The following is a 15,410-nucleotide window of genomic DNA, read 5'->3' on the forward strand; positions in this document are numbered from 1 at the left end:
CTGTGGAGTGGGATGGATTTCTGAGATTCCTTTCTGAAAGGGGCAAGGTACAACTTTTTAACTACCGTAATTTTCACTCTATAGGACGCACTTTTCCCCCTCCAAAAACTAAAGGGAAATGTGTGTGCGTCCTATGGAGCGAATGCAGGCTTCTTTGCTTCATCAATAGCAACGCGAAGCCTCTGAAGCGCAGAGGGAGCGCTCCCTCCGCGCTTTGGAGGCTACGCGTTGCTTTCGCTGAAGCCTGAAGAGCGAGAGGGGTCGGTGCGCACCGACCCCTCTCGCTCTCCAGGCTTCAGGGATAGCCATCTGAAGCCTTTGGAGCGCAGCAGGACCTCACGCTGCACTCCAAACGCTTCGCGTTCCTTTTGCTGAAGCCGGGAGAGCAAGACTCTCCCGGCTTCAGCAGAGAGGGAGAGCTGCACAGCACCCCTTCAGCGAAGCGGGAGGAGAAATGGAAGGGGCTTCGTTTCTCCTACCGCTTCGCTGAAGGGGCGCTGAGCAGAGAGGAGGAGAATTTTTTTCCCTTTGTTCTCCCCCTCTAAAATAAGGTGCGTCCTATGGTCAGGTGCTTCCTATAGAGCGAAAAATACGGTACATTGGGACCTATACATATAAAGTGGGTCTACACTGAACAGGGAGAAGAAAAGATCCGTGTCACCTGCCCAGTTTCCAGTGTTGCCCGTCTGGATTAGTCCTGCCCCAATGCACTGAGTTGTAGACATCTGACAAGGATGACTGTGCTAATGGGTCTTGGTTGTATGGAGCACTTATGCTTGTAGGGGCAGCTCATTAGATGCCTACACTTAATTGCAAACACTAGAGAATTGGGCAGAGCCCAGCTGAATGACACAGGGTGTGTGTCCAGTTGTGTGCCCCTCCCAATGGTCACTTGATAACTTCATCTGCTTAGGGCACCATATTATGAAAAATTACCCAAGTCCACCTCTGATTGTGGTTCACACTTCCTAGACCAGTCTGCAGTGTAGATGCTCATTTTGAAAAGCAGTTGCAAGGCTTTATTTTTCTTTGGGGTCAGCTATGTACTGAAAGTAGCACAGCAACCTTTCCAGGTGGGTGCTACCTTTTTGGGAATATAACGGCCCCTTTACAGCATATTGCTATTATTTAATAAAAATAATAATTCTGCAGTTCATATCCTGAGATGCGTATCAAATTGCTTTATGAATCATGCTGCTTACCTGGGCCATTTGCAAAACCCCAGGGTAGGAGAAGGCAAATGAACTTTAATTAAACTGCACTGTAGCATCACATATATTTATTACATGCCTTGATTTGGCTTAGCTCTCGCCTCTGAATGCTTGGGGAAAGAAAAACAGATGCTAAGTTTATTATGTCCTCCAGTTTTGGTCTTAATTAACCAGGATAACTATCTGACTTTCATTTGTTCCCAATTATATTACCATATCCCACTTATATTGCATTAATTCTGTTCAATGGTAATTGATTTCAAGGCTCAGTGGCCCAGCACATTTCAGAAGTTCATTCTAAGTTCAACAGCAATAACATCAGATCCCAATTTATTGCATCCATCAGCCATTAGCAGATTGGTAACATTTGGTCTGTCTATTCATTTGCTCTGTCAGTCCCTCAGACCACTGTCTGCTGGGATGTTTCCTTCTATGATTGCAGGAAGATTTGTATTTGAGTTATTTAAAGAAAAATAAAACATTTATTTCTATGACTGTAACTAGATAGGAATATCAAAAACCTGCCTCTGTAACAACCAGAACAGCCCATTTGTTCAAAATGGGGTTTTGCTTTTTAAAAACCACCTTCTGTTGAGAAAGATATGCCCCTGAGAGATGGGCTGTCCTGAATAAAGCCCGTGTGAGCTTTTATTTATTTATTTATTTATTTTTACATCAGAAATGTTTTAATGGGAATGAAAGGAATGTGTTCAGGCAGGCACAAGATGTCACTACTATTGTTCTCGTTTAGCTTCTTAACAAGTTTATCCAGTGTTTCTCCTCTGAGGGGGAAGGGTGAGAGGAGATTGCTGAAGGAAATTGGAACATGAGATAAAAGTTTAATATTAAATTATAATATTATATTAATGATAATTAAACTTGGAATGGAAAAGGGGATAAGAGGCGAAAGCTATTGCAGGAAGGAGAAAGAAAAGAATGTAAAAGGACCTGGGAGGAGGAATGGTTTGTTTTGGGGGAAGGAGGAATAAGTTACAAATTGAGGGTGAAAGAAGAATGGGAGAAAAAAATTACAGAGAATGGTAAGGCATTTTGAGAGGCCTGAGGAGACAGGAAGGGAAATGTTTTTGTATTTTTAAGCCTTCTCTGCTTAGTGCCTCTGGATAGCAAATTCTGCCTAAAATGGGGACTGGACTGTCACAAAAGCTCCAGAGCAAATGTCTGTCAGAAAAACTGATTTTTAATTATAATGTTCTCTCCTGAACTTCTCAGTGACTCACCTTCCTCACCACCCACCCACTCCACACACTTTTGAGGCCCGATCCAGTACAGAAATATTATAATGTTAAACCCAGGGCTTTTTTTCAGGGGGAACTTACCAGAACTCAGTTCCGGAACATCTCAAGTGAGTTCTGGCACCTGTCAGGTAGACGCCATTGCCATTATAAGACAAACAGGGACGTGTTCATGGTGAGTTCTGGCACTTTTTTTCTAGAAAAATAGCACTGCTTAACCCCCTTCAAGACTTTGGTACTTCCCTTTTCATAGCAGCTGTAGCAGCACTGCTGTTTCTTGACAGCACATACAACCCTCAACTTTTTTTTACCTCAGAAGCTTAACTAGTTTTATATTGGTGATCTTCTCAACTAAGCCTCTGACTGCCAGTTCCCAAGAATCACATGAGGGGAGATCTCTGTTCCACTCAGGTCTTGCTTGTCGGCTTCTCCTAGGCATCTGGTTGGCTACCATGAGAACAATATGTTGGAATGGAAGGGTCATTGGACTGATCCATCCGTCTCCTTCTCTCAGGCTAAACACTTCTGCCTCAGGATTGACTGATCCTACACATTCTTTCATGCAATTTCCCTCTTCAGCATGGCTTCACTTACACATAGGCTTCAAATCTTCTGGGAACAAAAGGACTGAGTTAGTGGCCTGATATCTCTGGTGGTGCTAATCTGTATCACAAAAACACTGCCATGTATGTCACTGGTGCTTTTTTGTGAGCCTATATGAAATAAAATGATTTTGTTTATTTATTGCATAGATAAAACCAACTTGCAAAAATTACAGATTGTTTCTGTGTCCTCTAGCAGTTTACTGTGTCCAACCTGTGAATGTGTGTGTGTGTGCACATGCAAATTATGCAATTCAAGTTGGTGGGGCTCAGATACAATTTAAGCAACTTTACTCTCCTATTAATGTTATTTCTAAAGTTTGGCTTGGATTATCAAACTGCCCTATATTTACTTCTTCTCCTCTCAGACATAACCATATAAAAGAACTTAAAAGGCTTGCAAGAGTAAAGAATAGGAACCATATTATATTCAGTCTTATGAAAAATCAAATAAATGAAAAAATGTTAGGTAAATTAATGCTTTATCTACAGGGTATAGAATAAGATTGCCTTTGGAAATTCTCTTTCTTCATTTTCTCTTAACTGCTTCTATTTCCTTTGGAAGGTGGCCTTCAGTAAATACTGTAACTCAAGAGATATCATGGAACTCTTCTGTATTGCAACTGGTTTACCAAGGTAAATATTTTTCCAATGCAGTTCTATTTTTTATGAATGCTACTTGTGTTACTTTTCCAAAGGGCTTAGAGTGACCCCAACTGAGCATGAGTATTCTGAGGACTACTATGAGTGTGAATTGGTTGGCTATCATGCTAGCTATTGCCTTTTCATAATAATGAAGAAAATAGGAATCTCACAATGAAATTACAGCATGGAAAATATAATGTAAACATATTTGCTTTGTTTGTTTCATTTGAAAACACTGTAATCTTCTCCTTGGTCTAAATCTTCTCCTGGTCTAAAAAATCTTCTCCTGGTCTAAAAAATAGTTCCCACAAGCAAAAAACATCTAAGTAAAAACCGCAAATAGCACAACATAAAAACTAATTGAGTAGAACAACGTACCTGCTTAAAACTCCAAGGAGACCAAACTCCCGATAGAGCTCTGAGCAAATGCCATTGGGATAATAGCATGATGCCAAAAAGCAGGAAGAGAAGTTCATCTAAATGCTGAAAATATGATAAAGAGATCAAATTTGTCATTGCTATTGTCTACAAGCACAAACATGAAAGATAAAACAGAATAAAACAATCAAGTATATAATATACAGCAATCCAATACATTCATTTATTTATATTTATATAAAAACATTTTTATACCATCCTCTTAAAGGTAAAGGTAAAGGACCCCTGACAGTTAAGACCAGTCGCAAACGACTCTGGGGTTGCGGCGCTCATCTCGCTTTACTGGCCAAGGGAGACGACGTTTGTCCGCAGACAGTTTTTCCGGGTCATGTGGCCAGCATGACTAAGCTGCTTCTGGCGAACCAGAGCAGCACACGGAAACACCGTTTACCTTCCCACCAGAGCGGTACCTATTTATCTACTTGCACTTTGACATGCTTTCAAACTGCTAGGTTGGCAGGAGCTGGGACCGAGCAATGGGAGCTCACCCTGTTGCGGGGATTCAAACCGCCAACCTTCCGAACGGCAAGCCCTAGGCTCAGTGGTTTAGACCACAGCGCCACCCACATCCCATATACCATATACCATCCTCTTACAAAATGTTACATGAATATACAAATAACTTCAAATAACCAGAAGCAAAACAGAAGCACCTTTACTGCATGATTGAAAGGAAAGGAGGTAAGGAGTCAAATGTACCTGACGGGAGTGACAGCTCCACCACTTGGGTGCTGTTATGGATGCTTTTCAAAGGAGCCCTTCCTGCCTTTTATAGCTTCCTTGAGCTCCTCCAGATGACCTGTTAACTGAGCATTCACCCTGTTTGCCTGCACAAAGTTTACATGGAGATTATGCAATGTTTGACCTTTATGGAGCATTTGTTCTGATTTGCTTTTATGGGGGTTATATGTCTTCCCACTAATCAGTTGTCTATCCCACACTTTTTAGTACATTTGCCTCTCACTTTTGTAACCACAGAAAGTTGGGTGGGGAGTTAAGTGGCTCTGTTGTACCAGAGTGCTTTAATTCGTGTTTATGCACAAATCTACATTTCCAGAATGCGATGCAATCCCTCCCACAAAACACTGACATCCTAGAAGCAACTCTTGACTCTGGATCTTAGACATGTTTGTAACTTTCATATTCAGTAATATGCATTCTATCTGAGCTTCTGGTATCATGGTTTGGAATAACTTTAAAATTAGAACAATGCCACATTTATATGCTGCTTTTCTGCTCCTCAATATCCAACCAAAAAAGCCTACAAGTTATCACCAATAATACTCAAGCATCTAAAAACAACAACAACCCAGTCCTGGGAGAAAGTGGAGCAGAAGAGGTGGGGGCAGGAAGAGGAGATGTGGAAGTCCTTGACTCTATGCCAGCCTGATCTCTCTCTCCCTCTTCTTCACTATCCAGTCCTGCAGCTTCTCCTGCCTCATAACTCTCATCTCCCGGCTGTTACAGGTTCCTCCATTTCATTCATCCCTGCCTGCTCCACCACTGGTGGAGAAGTGGCAGTGGCATAAGCGCTGATTTGGGGTGAGATAGTGCTAATTTCTCATGAGATCTCACTAAAAACATGCAAGATCTGTCACGGCTAAAATGGCCGCTGTTTCTTTAATGCGAATAAAGCTGGGTCAGCATGACTCAGCGGTCTGCACCAAGTTGTATATATAAGTGAGAAATGTTAGTTTTTGCTGAGGCTAGTGTTTGGGTTGGTTGGTTGGTTGGTTGATTGGTGCTGGTGTGTATAGTTGTTCAGTCGTGTTTTGCACAAAGACTTTTAAGAATAAAACTCTGCAAGGATATTCTCGTGGACTCTTTTATGCAGACAAGGGTCCGAGGACCAGGCTGAGGAGACAAAAGGAGGTCAGAATCTTTTCCTTCTTTTTTGCTTTTTACAAACACTGACAAGATCTCTCATATTCCACAAGATCTCACATGTTTTCAGTGCCGCTTCACCACCGGTGGCAGAGAAGGTGGGGCAAATGGGTGACACCTTGTGGGCTTCCACCATCTGAGGCAGTGGCCGCAACCCACCTAATGGCTGTGCTGGCCCTGTCTGGCCCGTCTTGTTCCTGCTCATGTGTCTACCTACTCCCCTTGAGAGAAACCAACATTGAGATTTTATTATAATCAAGTGTTATATAAAAGTTGTGAAATAAGTAAATAAATTTGAATCTCTCTCTCAAGCACAAAAGCAGGGGTGAGGCAAAAAATTTCCCTCTCTGAGAGCAGGAACATCATTTTCATCTTCTGAAATGAGAACTAAGCCTGGACCTTATTTTGGATATCAAGGACATAGCAGCATCACATAGTTCTCTTACTTCTGTTGGCTCTCAAACATCTCACCATCTTCTCAACAATGTGCACAGACATGGAATACAGTGCCATCCATCACTACTGACATCAACAGGAGTCTGCCATAGACTTCCTTTAGATGTGGAAAACTCCCATAGGGTTGCTGATCTGGCCTGTGCCACCATCATTCTGTTTGGACAGCAATGCTGGCTTATGTGGCTTACATCCCTGTATTTAGAGTGGCACAAGCAATAACAGATGGCACAGTAGGGCTGCACTGCTTACTCCCCAGCCGAATTACTGCTGGATATCAAGAGCTGGGGATAACAAGGAGGTGACAAGGTTGACAGAACCATCCCATTCCTCCCTATTTCCACCCTGGTGTGGAGCAGCGAAAAAGCTGAAGGGTGAGCAATTCAGCCTCTCCCACACCATCTGCTACTGTTCATTTCAACAGAACTTGCACTGATGGAACCTTTTGAGGGTTGGATCATCCAGTTAGAAATGCGTCATACTTTATCTTAAAGACTCATTGATAAACATTATGTTAAATGTTAATAAGTAACGTACGGTTTTCTAAATGACTAATAATGTTGTTACAGAATCAAGCAGGTGACTACATTATCAGTGCTCTTCTAATGTCCTTAAGGTAGGGCCGGCCAGAGAACTTTTGGTGCCTGAGGTAAGATGTACCACCGCTGAGGAAGGAGGAAAGGCAGTGCAGCCACTCTGCAGGAATGTCTGCTTTTTGGCGAGTGTCCGAGACATGGTGAAAAGGGACTGTTCCATGAGGCGTTGCTGTTGCTTCCCCTGGCATTGGCTTTCTGCTGAATCAAGCTGCCGGCGAGGCCAAGCCAGGATCTCCCACCCCCTGTGGAGCATGCCACCTGAGGCAGGTCACCTCGGATCGCTTCTTTGGTGCATTGGCCATACTAAGGCTGCAGGCCAGACAATGTGGCACACCTTTCTAGCCACTTTCCACCTCTCAGAATTAGCTGTCTCGCTCTGCCTCATGGTACAGCCGGCCCTGTCTTAAGACGTGCTGTTCACAGTCACCCATGTTAACCCGTCATAAATTGCCCTTGCATTAATAAGTAGAGCCTAGTATAAAGCTTTGCAAGTCTGCAGTGCAATCAAGTCAACGTTCCTCACTGTTGCTGCTGTGTGTGCCTGCTCTCTGCTTCCATCAATATAGGTCAAAGCACATCACCAACCTGTGCTATGTTGCCTTAGAGGTTTTAGTTAGCCATCTAAGCCTTTTGGGAAGAAATTCATTTTTCTCACAAACATGGATTCAACGCTTTTATTTCAGTTTGTCAACTCGGAGATGCCAGGATTTACCTGCCTGGCAATTGTGAGGAATATTTGACCCCCTGGCCTAGATATGCATGGGCTGGATGTAGCAAGAGGAAGATGCTCAGCATATGCTCAAATACACTCCTCTCTGGAGACCCTGCAAGTGCCAGAGAAAATAGTCATAGTGTCATCAATTCCCAAATGCACAGATGCTCAATCTATTGTTTTAAATGTGAAAGAGATCTGACTAGCATCCCATAACACCCTCCCTACATGAAAGCCACTATATAAGGCAAGTGGAATCTGTTCCAAATCACAGTATCTCTCTATCCAGAACATTAAAGCCCGTAGAGATCCAAGTGGCAAAACACTGAGAGTCTGGTGGAAGAAACTCATGCCGTGTGAAAATAGAGAAGCAAATAATCTCAAGGAGCCAGCTTTCATTTTTCTGCTTCCTTCTCTTGTATTCACATGTCAGACAGGGATCAGGGCTCACCTGCAATGTCAGACATACCTTTGGCATTTTGTAAATAAATGCATCATGATGAAGCATTCTGGAATGTGCTAGAAAAGGTGCTAGCAGGGACTGGGAAATTATCCATACTAAAACAAATGCAGTAATGTCTGACCTTGGTGGTATAGATTTTTTATAAGAAATGAAGTTTTGCCTCTTAGAAGCAGGCTTACACATGAACAGCCAATGCAGAGGCAGTGAAACTGAAAGAAGCTGAAGAAACCTTTGTCCTTGTTTATTACCAATAGGAATGTGCATAGGAGAAAGCAGCTAAGTTTCATAATAAGTGAGGGTCAGGATTGGAGCTCTCTTTGAGGTCAGCTGGGGTGACCCGAGACCACTTTAACCCTTAGTTGCCTATCCCTCTGAGAAGGCCTCTTCTGTCTGTTATAGGAAGCAAGGAAAGGAAAAGCTTCAAGCTTACTCATTGCACATTACAGGGAAATGTGAAAAAAGATACAAGTCACCTGCATTTCCTCTTTCACCACTTCTTGTATCATAAGAGAGAGAGAGCTCAGAGTAACAAAACAATGCAAAAGGTATCGCTGCTTATGACAAGTATCAAAGAGACAGCACATGCCCGTTTCAGAATTTTACAGCAGGGATGCTCCATGTAATGAACCGGACTATCTCATTGGATATATATATTTGCTCACTACATATTAATTCTACCTTCTCATTTCCATCTATGTCACTAGAAGCATACAGATGAACTATGATACAGTCAACAACTGCAGGAAGTGGTAATAAGAACACGTCCACAAGCCATGTGCCACATTTGGAGTAGCCACACTCCCAGCAGCCATGCATTCAGTGCTAGTTCAGAAGGCAGGCTATATGCATCTAGGTGTACAGGTAGCCCCCAGTTTATGCAGGAGTTGCATTCCAAGGCACCACACACTTTGGTGAAATCGCGTATGATTGAAACCCATTTAAAAAGCCCGTTCCGCCCCAGCCCCCTTTTAGTGACATTTCAGTGATGTCTTTATGACATTTCTGGGTCACTTCCAGGTTTGTTGCACATATTGAATGTGCTTAAATGAGGGACTGCCTGTACATGCATATGCCTCTTCCACACAATCAAGAACTCTTGAATGGTCAGGATTCTTGTTTATGTAGATGAGGCCTGTAGGGCGTAGCTTCAGTTGGGCACTCCCAAACTAGTTTTTGTTCTTCTCTTAAATAATCTTAGCCATTTTCTTTCTTTCTCCAAGGTTGCAACATTTGCTTTGACTTGTCAAAACAAAGATAGTAACTTGCAATTAAGTGGACGAGGTGGCACAAGGGAGTGGTTAAATAAACATAGCTTTAAACATTGTCTTCCAGGAATACAACAATTTCACTTTTCACAGTAGATGACTGTATGGTATCCATTGATCCTACCATGCCAGCAAACTCGGAAAGGTATGTATGTTTTCCTATAACCAAAGCAAGTCCAGAAGAATAATGGTATTACTTATCAGTTGTATTTTATTTTATTATTTTATTTTATTTTTGTATGTAAGGCATAGAGAATATGCAGTGGAAGACAGCAAACATTTACTAAGAGTTTCCCCCCAGATCGAATCTTGTCCCAAAATAGCAACAGTCACATGCAATAAGGAAAGTGATTACACTGGAAATACACTGGAAAATGTGGGATAAAAATTGCTTGATACCACGCTGTGTAACCTCACTGCTAACAAATCAAAATGAATGCTCAACCAAGTGCCAATACCATCTCACCTCCCCACAAAGTCTGTGCAACCAAATCAGGACAAATGCTCATTTGTTGTTAACAATTTATCTGTAAGTGACCTAAAACTAATGCAGCTCTAAGGTTCCTTTATTTATTTTCCCCCTTAAAATTATATGCATGATTACAGCATGTGTGGTTAGATTAGACTGGATTATTAGAGCATATATCTGTGGAACAAAATGCTGCAAAAAAACAGTTTCCTCTGGAGACTCACATTTCCTAATCCTCCTTCTACTAAGAGAAGCAAACCATAACATTATTCTGCACACAGACATTTTTGGAGGTGTGTACTCATTAATGCATAGCCCAAGGCTCTTCTTTTCCCAAAGCTCTTCATAATTTTCCCAGGCTTCTTATGATCTGCTCTGGTCGTGTTACTTCCCCCGCCCCCTGCCCCACTGCAGTTGCTTATGCTGCAAGTTTTATTCACCATTTTCTTCCCAGTCTATTCCTTGTGCTCAAACAGGGAATGTGCTGCAGTGATCAATTCATGTTTGTGTGGCTGCATGTGTTGTCGACACTGCTTGAACACAGCCAAGAGCCTGTGACACTCAAGCGGGAAGGTCTTTGTGAAATGTATGTTCTTTTCCCTAATTAAATTTTGAGCATAACCAATTCTACGAGCAGCCCTTCTTCCTATGTTTCATGCATCATTTGAAAATGCAGGCTTTAACTTCCCTTTTGTCTCTTGCAGAACGCCATACAAAGTAATACCTGTGACCACTGGGCAACAAACAGGTAAACTTTATTTTGTCCGAAATCAACTCTGGCATGTTTCTCAAGTTTGTAAATCCATATTTGAACGGACTGTTGAATAATATTTCACCTACACAGGATTTAATCCAGAATATTTTAGGTGCCTTTAAATCAACAGAAGACTTCACTTAAATCTCCTTGGTTTTAGCTCTGTTCATCGTATTTTCGCTGTGGGAGCTATGTTTTCATAGTATCAGCCCATAAATCTGCTATAACTTCTAAAGCTCTTTAGTACTGTGGTGGGAAAGGCCCTCAGAACTGGCACACAGATAAACACAAAATCTGGTTGCCAGTGTTTAAATTTTACAGCAGGTACCCATGGAATGAACTTGTGATAAAGCAGTACCCACAGCACTATTGCAACTCGTAAATGGCACCTAAGTTTTGTTGAAGTTAATGTTTGCAACTAAGGGCATGTCCAGGCTGTTGCTATTCTGTAGATAGTATTCAATCACAAACCAGGAATTCAGATTGCACAGCTGAAGTGGATTTGGTTGTCTTGCACAATGAACCAACTTCCTCCAAAATTCAGGCTTTTCCCAATCAGGAAAGTGAGTGGAAAACAGTGGAAAGTGTGAGATAACAATTGCTCAATGTAATGTGAAAAAAATCAGAACAAGTGCTCAAAAAGTAGCCAACTTTGCATACCCTTCCTGAAAACTTTGCGCAAACAAAACTGGGGAAATAGTCAGTAGACAGGTGATCTGGAAGTGATGAGGCTTGCTGGAGCATTTCTGTTTTGAACTCAAGTACAAAAATGCCCAAGTTCAAATGGCAAAAGAAACCACATCCAGTTGCATCATTTGTGAACGGCACACACATATTTAAATGGCTGCATTTTCCATGCAAGAAGCACAGAATTTTCGCCCAATCCTTTGCTCATGGCCAAAACCATTAGTGTTGAGTGCATTAGTAAACGGTCATTTAAATACTCATGTGCCATTCACAATTCATAGTACCACATTGTAGGGTGTTGTTGCTATTTTTGCCACTTGAACTTGGATGTTGGTCATACATGAGTTCGAAATGTAAAGCATGGATCAGCCCTTCATACTGAAGGGTGGGTAAAGCAATTATCTGATGATAGTGATGATGATTATTAAAACATTTGAGGGGGGTTTGGTAAGAAAAAGTACCTTGTCCCCAATCCAGAGAAAAAAATCAGTGAAGTCCCACCAACTTCAGTGGGAGCACCAGAACTAACTTTCTGTGAACAAAGGTCATTATATTTGCTTTTGGGTGTTCAGAGGTATAGACTGCTACCACTTGTGTTTTCAAACTTAAGGGCTGAAAAGGCACACTTCAAGAGAAAATATGAGACTCTGGGGATTTCAGCTGAGAAAGGGAAAGAAACCTGCATGCTGAAGGCTCCTAACAAAATCACAAAAGCTGGCAGGCATGGAGCAAGCTAAGAAAGAAAACAGATGGCAAAGGAGAAGGCCAAAGAGGTAGTGTTTCATAAGCAGAGTTATCATTTCAGAAGCAGTTAAATTGCACCAGGCCTTTCCACAGAACTACACATGTAAGGGGAGAAGACTGAAAATGTTCAATTAAAATGGAGGCAATTCCAATGCAGAAGTACTTGTGGAATGGTTTTTTAAAACAATAATAATAGTTCCAAACAGCAGCAGTGCTATTCTCCATAGTAGTGCCTTGCCATTTATTGAGCCTCTTTTGTTTATTTCTTCTTAGTGCTTTCAATTATTGATTCCTTTATATTTTCAAAACAAAATAAAAAAATTCCTTCCAGTAGCACCTTAAAGACCAACTAAGTTAGTTCTTGGTATGAGCTTTCGTGTGCATGCACACTTCTTCAGATACACAGATATATTTTCATATCAGATATATTTTCATTCATTCTTTCCCATTTCTGGATGGGAGACCACATTTAGTCATGGTGAAGCAAGGGGTTGAGTGGGAAGAGCAGCAGCCACAGCAGCATGACCATTGAAGCATTTCCTTTTTAGTGTCTGCTTAAAACCTTTTTCAAGTGAGGAGCACCACTCCACCTTCTCACCCATGTTACTGAGTGCCTCTTCAGAAAGTGAGCAGGTGATGAACAGGCAGCAACAACAAGAGTAAATAGGGGCAGGGGGCTTTGGGGGTGTGCCCCGTGCAGGACTGTGGCCTTCAGCGGGTGCCCAACAATTGCCTTGATACCCTTGAGTGCCCTACCCACCCTGTTGCATCCACTAGCAGAGAAGCAGTGCAGCATTGGTGCTGATTTCCAGCAAGTTCTTGCCAAAATCTCATGGGATATTGTGGGGTACGATGATCTCACGAAATTTCAGTGAGATTTCACTGGAAATTGGTGTGATCACACTGGAAATCAGTGTCGATTTCTCCACCAGTAGCACTTCCCATTTCTCCTCAAGAGGCAAAACAGGACACGCTACTGCTGCTGCTGCTGCTGCTGCTGTTGCTGTTGCTGCTGCTTAGGAAACAGCACCTAACAAAAAAAAACCTTGAACTGAAACAAGAATAAATGGCTGTACCTTTTTTGTTCCCTAATGGGATATGAGGTAAGAGATGGCAGAGACTGAAGTATTCATCACTGCTTCTCTGTGGAGCATTAGCTTCCTATCACATTGCCAGCACATGTCATAGTCTCTTCATTTTACCTGGAAGCATCCTTGTCTACAGCTATCAGCTGTCATGTCTGTGCCCTTCCGTTGAGCATGCAAAGTTATCAAATAATTGACAGAAAACAAAGACGACGACAGTTTATCTCCAGGGACCTCAATAGGAATAGGAATGTTGGATCGGTAGAGATTTATACAGCTGTTCTGTTAGGAGGCTTGTGTAAGACACTGGGAACATGGCTCTTGATAGATGAGCCAATTTATGGTGTTTACGGAGCTTCAAGGGAACCCCACAGAGTTTGTTTAAAAATTAAAGATATGCCCTATTGCTCTTGTGCCAGTTTTGCGATCTGACACCAAGATTAAAGTGTCTAATTATGTCAAGACATGACACATTTGGATTAAGCAAGAATGTTTTGCTGGCAATTCCATCTCCATACAGAACACATCTCTCTCTCTTGTATTGACTCACAAGGCTTAAGATTTATCACAACAGTACTGGAGGTGGGGGTGGGAGGACTGTATACAACACTTCCATTGGCCTGGTTCCTGATTGCTCTTTTGAGTAAGGCTTTTTGAATCTCAACCCAGCCATGTGAATTATTCCCAGGGAGTGGTAAAAAGGAAAACCAGAAGTCAAGGGTAGGGCATTAATGGTATGGAGTGTTGTTTTGTGTGCTTGGTCTACTGCCCAGTTGTATCTGTCAGGTGATCATGCCAAAGTTCATTCACAATCACTGCATCTGTAATATGAATTTGTCCAGCTGGTCATGCTTTGTCACAGGTCAAGCATAATTTGCCCGAGTAGTTATTACCTGACCAGGCAGCTTTGCAGATATATGCACAAACGTCCTTGCTTTTGCCCCTTAATCTTGATGATGACCGTGAATCTATGCAAAATACAAAGGCAGTTGTGCACATATATATATTCGTTAGTGTTAACTCTTTAACCTTTGGTGAAACTCTCATAGACAGCTGTGTGGCCAAACTGTGTCGCCAAACTAAGAGGCCATTTGGTGATTAACATCTCCATATGAGCCAATTTCCCAGTTGTTTCCTGCAAAATTGAAATTGAAATCTGGATCAAAAATCTTCATGTGTGTTTTGTGTAAAGTGTGGGTGTTTATATTAACAAGTGGCTCTCTTCAGAAAGGGTGTTTTGGTCATGCTGTGACCTGCAGAGTGTCATCTAGTGGCAAAGTGGAAATGGGCCTTCTCTGTGGTGGCACCTACTTTTGGAATGCTCTACCCACCTGGTTAATTGGGAGGCATCAGCTGTAGTGTGTTTTGGATGCTTGCTTAGTTTATAGATCATTAATTCTCAGTAATTTGATATTGTGGATATTTGTGGCTATATTTTGTTTTAATGTATGTTTTAGAACATGTTGATTATGATCTACTGATAGATCCCTGGGAGGTTTTGGTAGATCACAGTCGATCACTGGGTCCCTTTCCTTAGCGTTGCCCCCTTGCCCCATCCTCCATTGCTGCACGATCTGCAGAACAGAAGACAGAGTTTACTCAGTGAGGCTGTTTGTTTCCGCAGCAATTCCCCCCAAAACTCTTAAAAAACAGGGCTCCTCCCTAAAAAAAGCTTAACAACTTTGACCTGAACCCCCCAAAAACGGGGGTAGATCACTGTCAGTTTTTAATTCTGTAGGTCTCTTGGGAGTTGGCCACCCCTGTTTTAGACTTGCATGAAAAGAAGAGCTTGCTGGGTGAGGCCAATGGCCCATCTAGTCTAGAATCCTGTTCTAGACTATTGTAAACTGCTTCAGAATTTGTAAGCGGTCTAGAAATTAATTATTTTAAATAATTAAATGTGCATGCATGCATGTGCCATCATCATACACTGGGAGAGTTTCTCAGGAAACAAATGAGCTTTTCTCCATATTCTGCAAGACAGTTAGTAAATGAAAATCCAATTCCGAATTAAGTCAAGACAAATTTGTGTTCTATAGAAGAAGCCTTTTCAACAGGGACTAGTTTTTTCACTTCTGTCAAAAATCCCATCTCCCACAGGACTCTTTAAAGGTGGAAAGAACTGTCCTCCTTTACAACTGCTTACCTT

General features: G+C 42.0%; 1 protein-coding gene across 4 annotated transcripts in view; it reads left to right on the forward strand.

Annotated features, from left to right (window-relative positions):
• PDE9A (phosphodiesterase 9A) overlaps window positions 1–15,410 on the forward strand; it is a 68,707-nt gene that overhangs the window by 9,383 nt on the left and 43,914 nt on the right. For 2 of the 4 annotated variants that reach the window (XR_013838507.1, XM_079974642.1), the window contains exons 2-4: window positions 3,632–3,702; window positions 9,590–9,667; window positions 10,696–10,739. Coding sequence is in view for 3 of the 4 variants with exons in the window: in XM_079974642.1 (XP_079830768.1) it covers window positions 3,632–3,702; window positions 9,590–9,667; window positions 10,696–10,739 (193 nt within the window). In the remaining variant the exon portion in view is untranslated. The remainder of the gene's footprint in view (window positions 1–3,631; window positions 3,703–9,589; window positions 9,668–10,695; window positions 10,740–15,410) is intronic. The other 2 variants (XM_079974643.1, XM_079974644.1) reach the window with 2 other exon arrangements.

This window comes from Podarcis cretensis, assembly GCF_951804945.1.
Source record: "Podarcis cretensis genome assembly, chromosome: 4".
Lineage (NCBI taxonomy): Eukaryota > Metazoa > Chordata > Lepidosauria > Squamata > Lacertidae > Podarcis > Podarcis cretensis.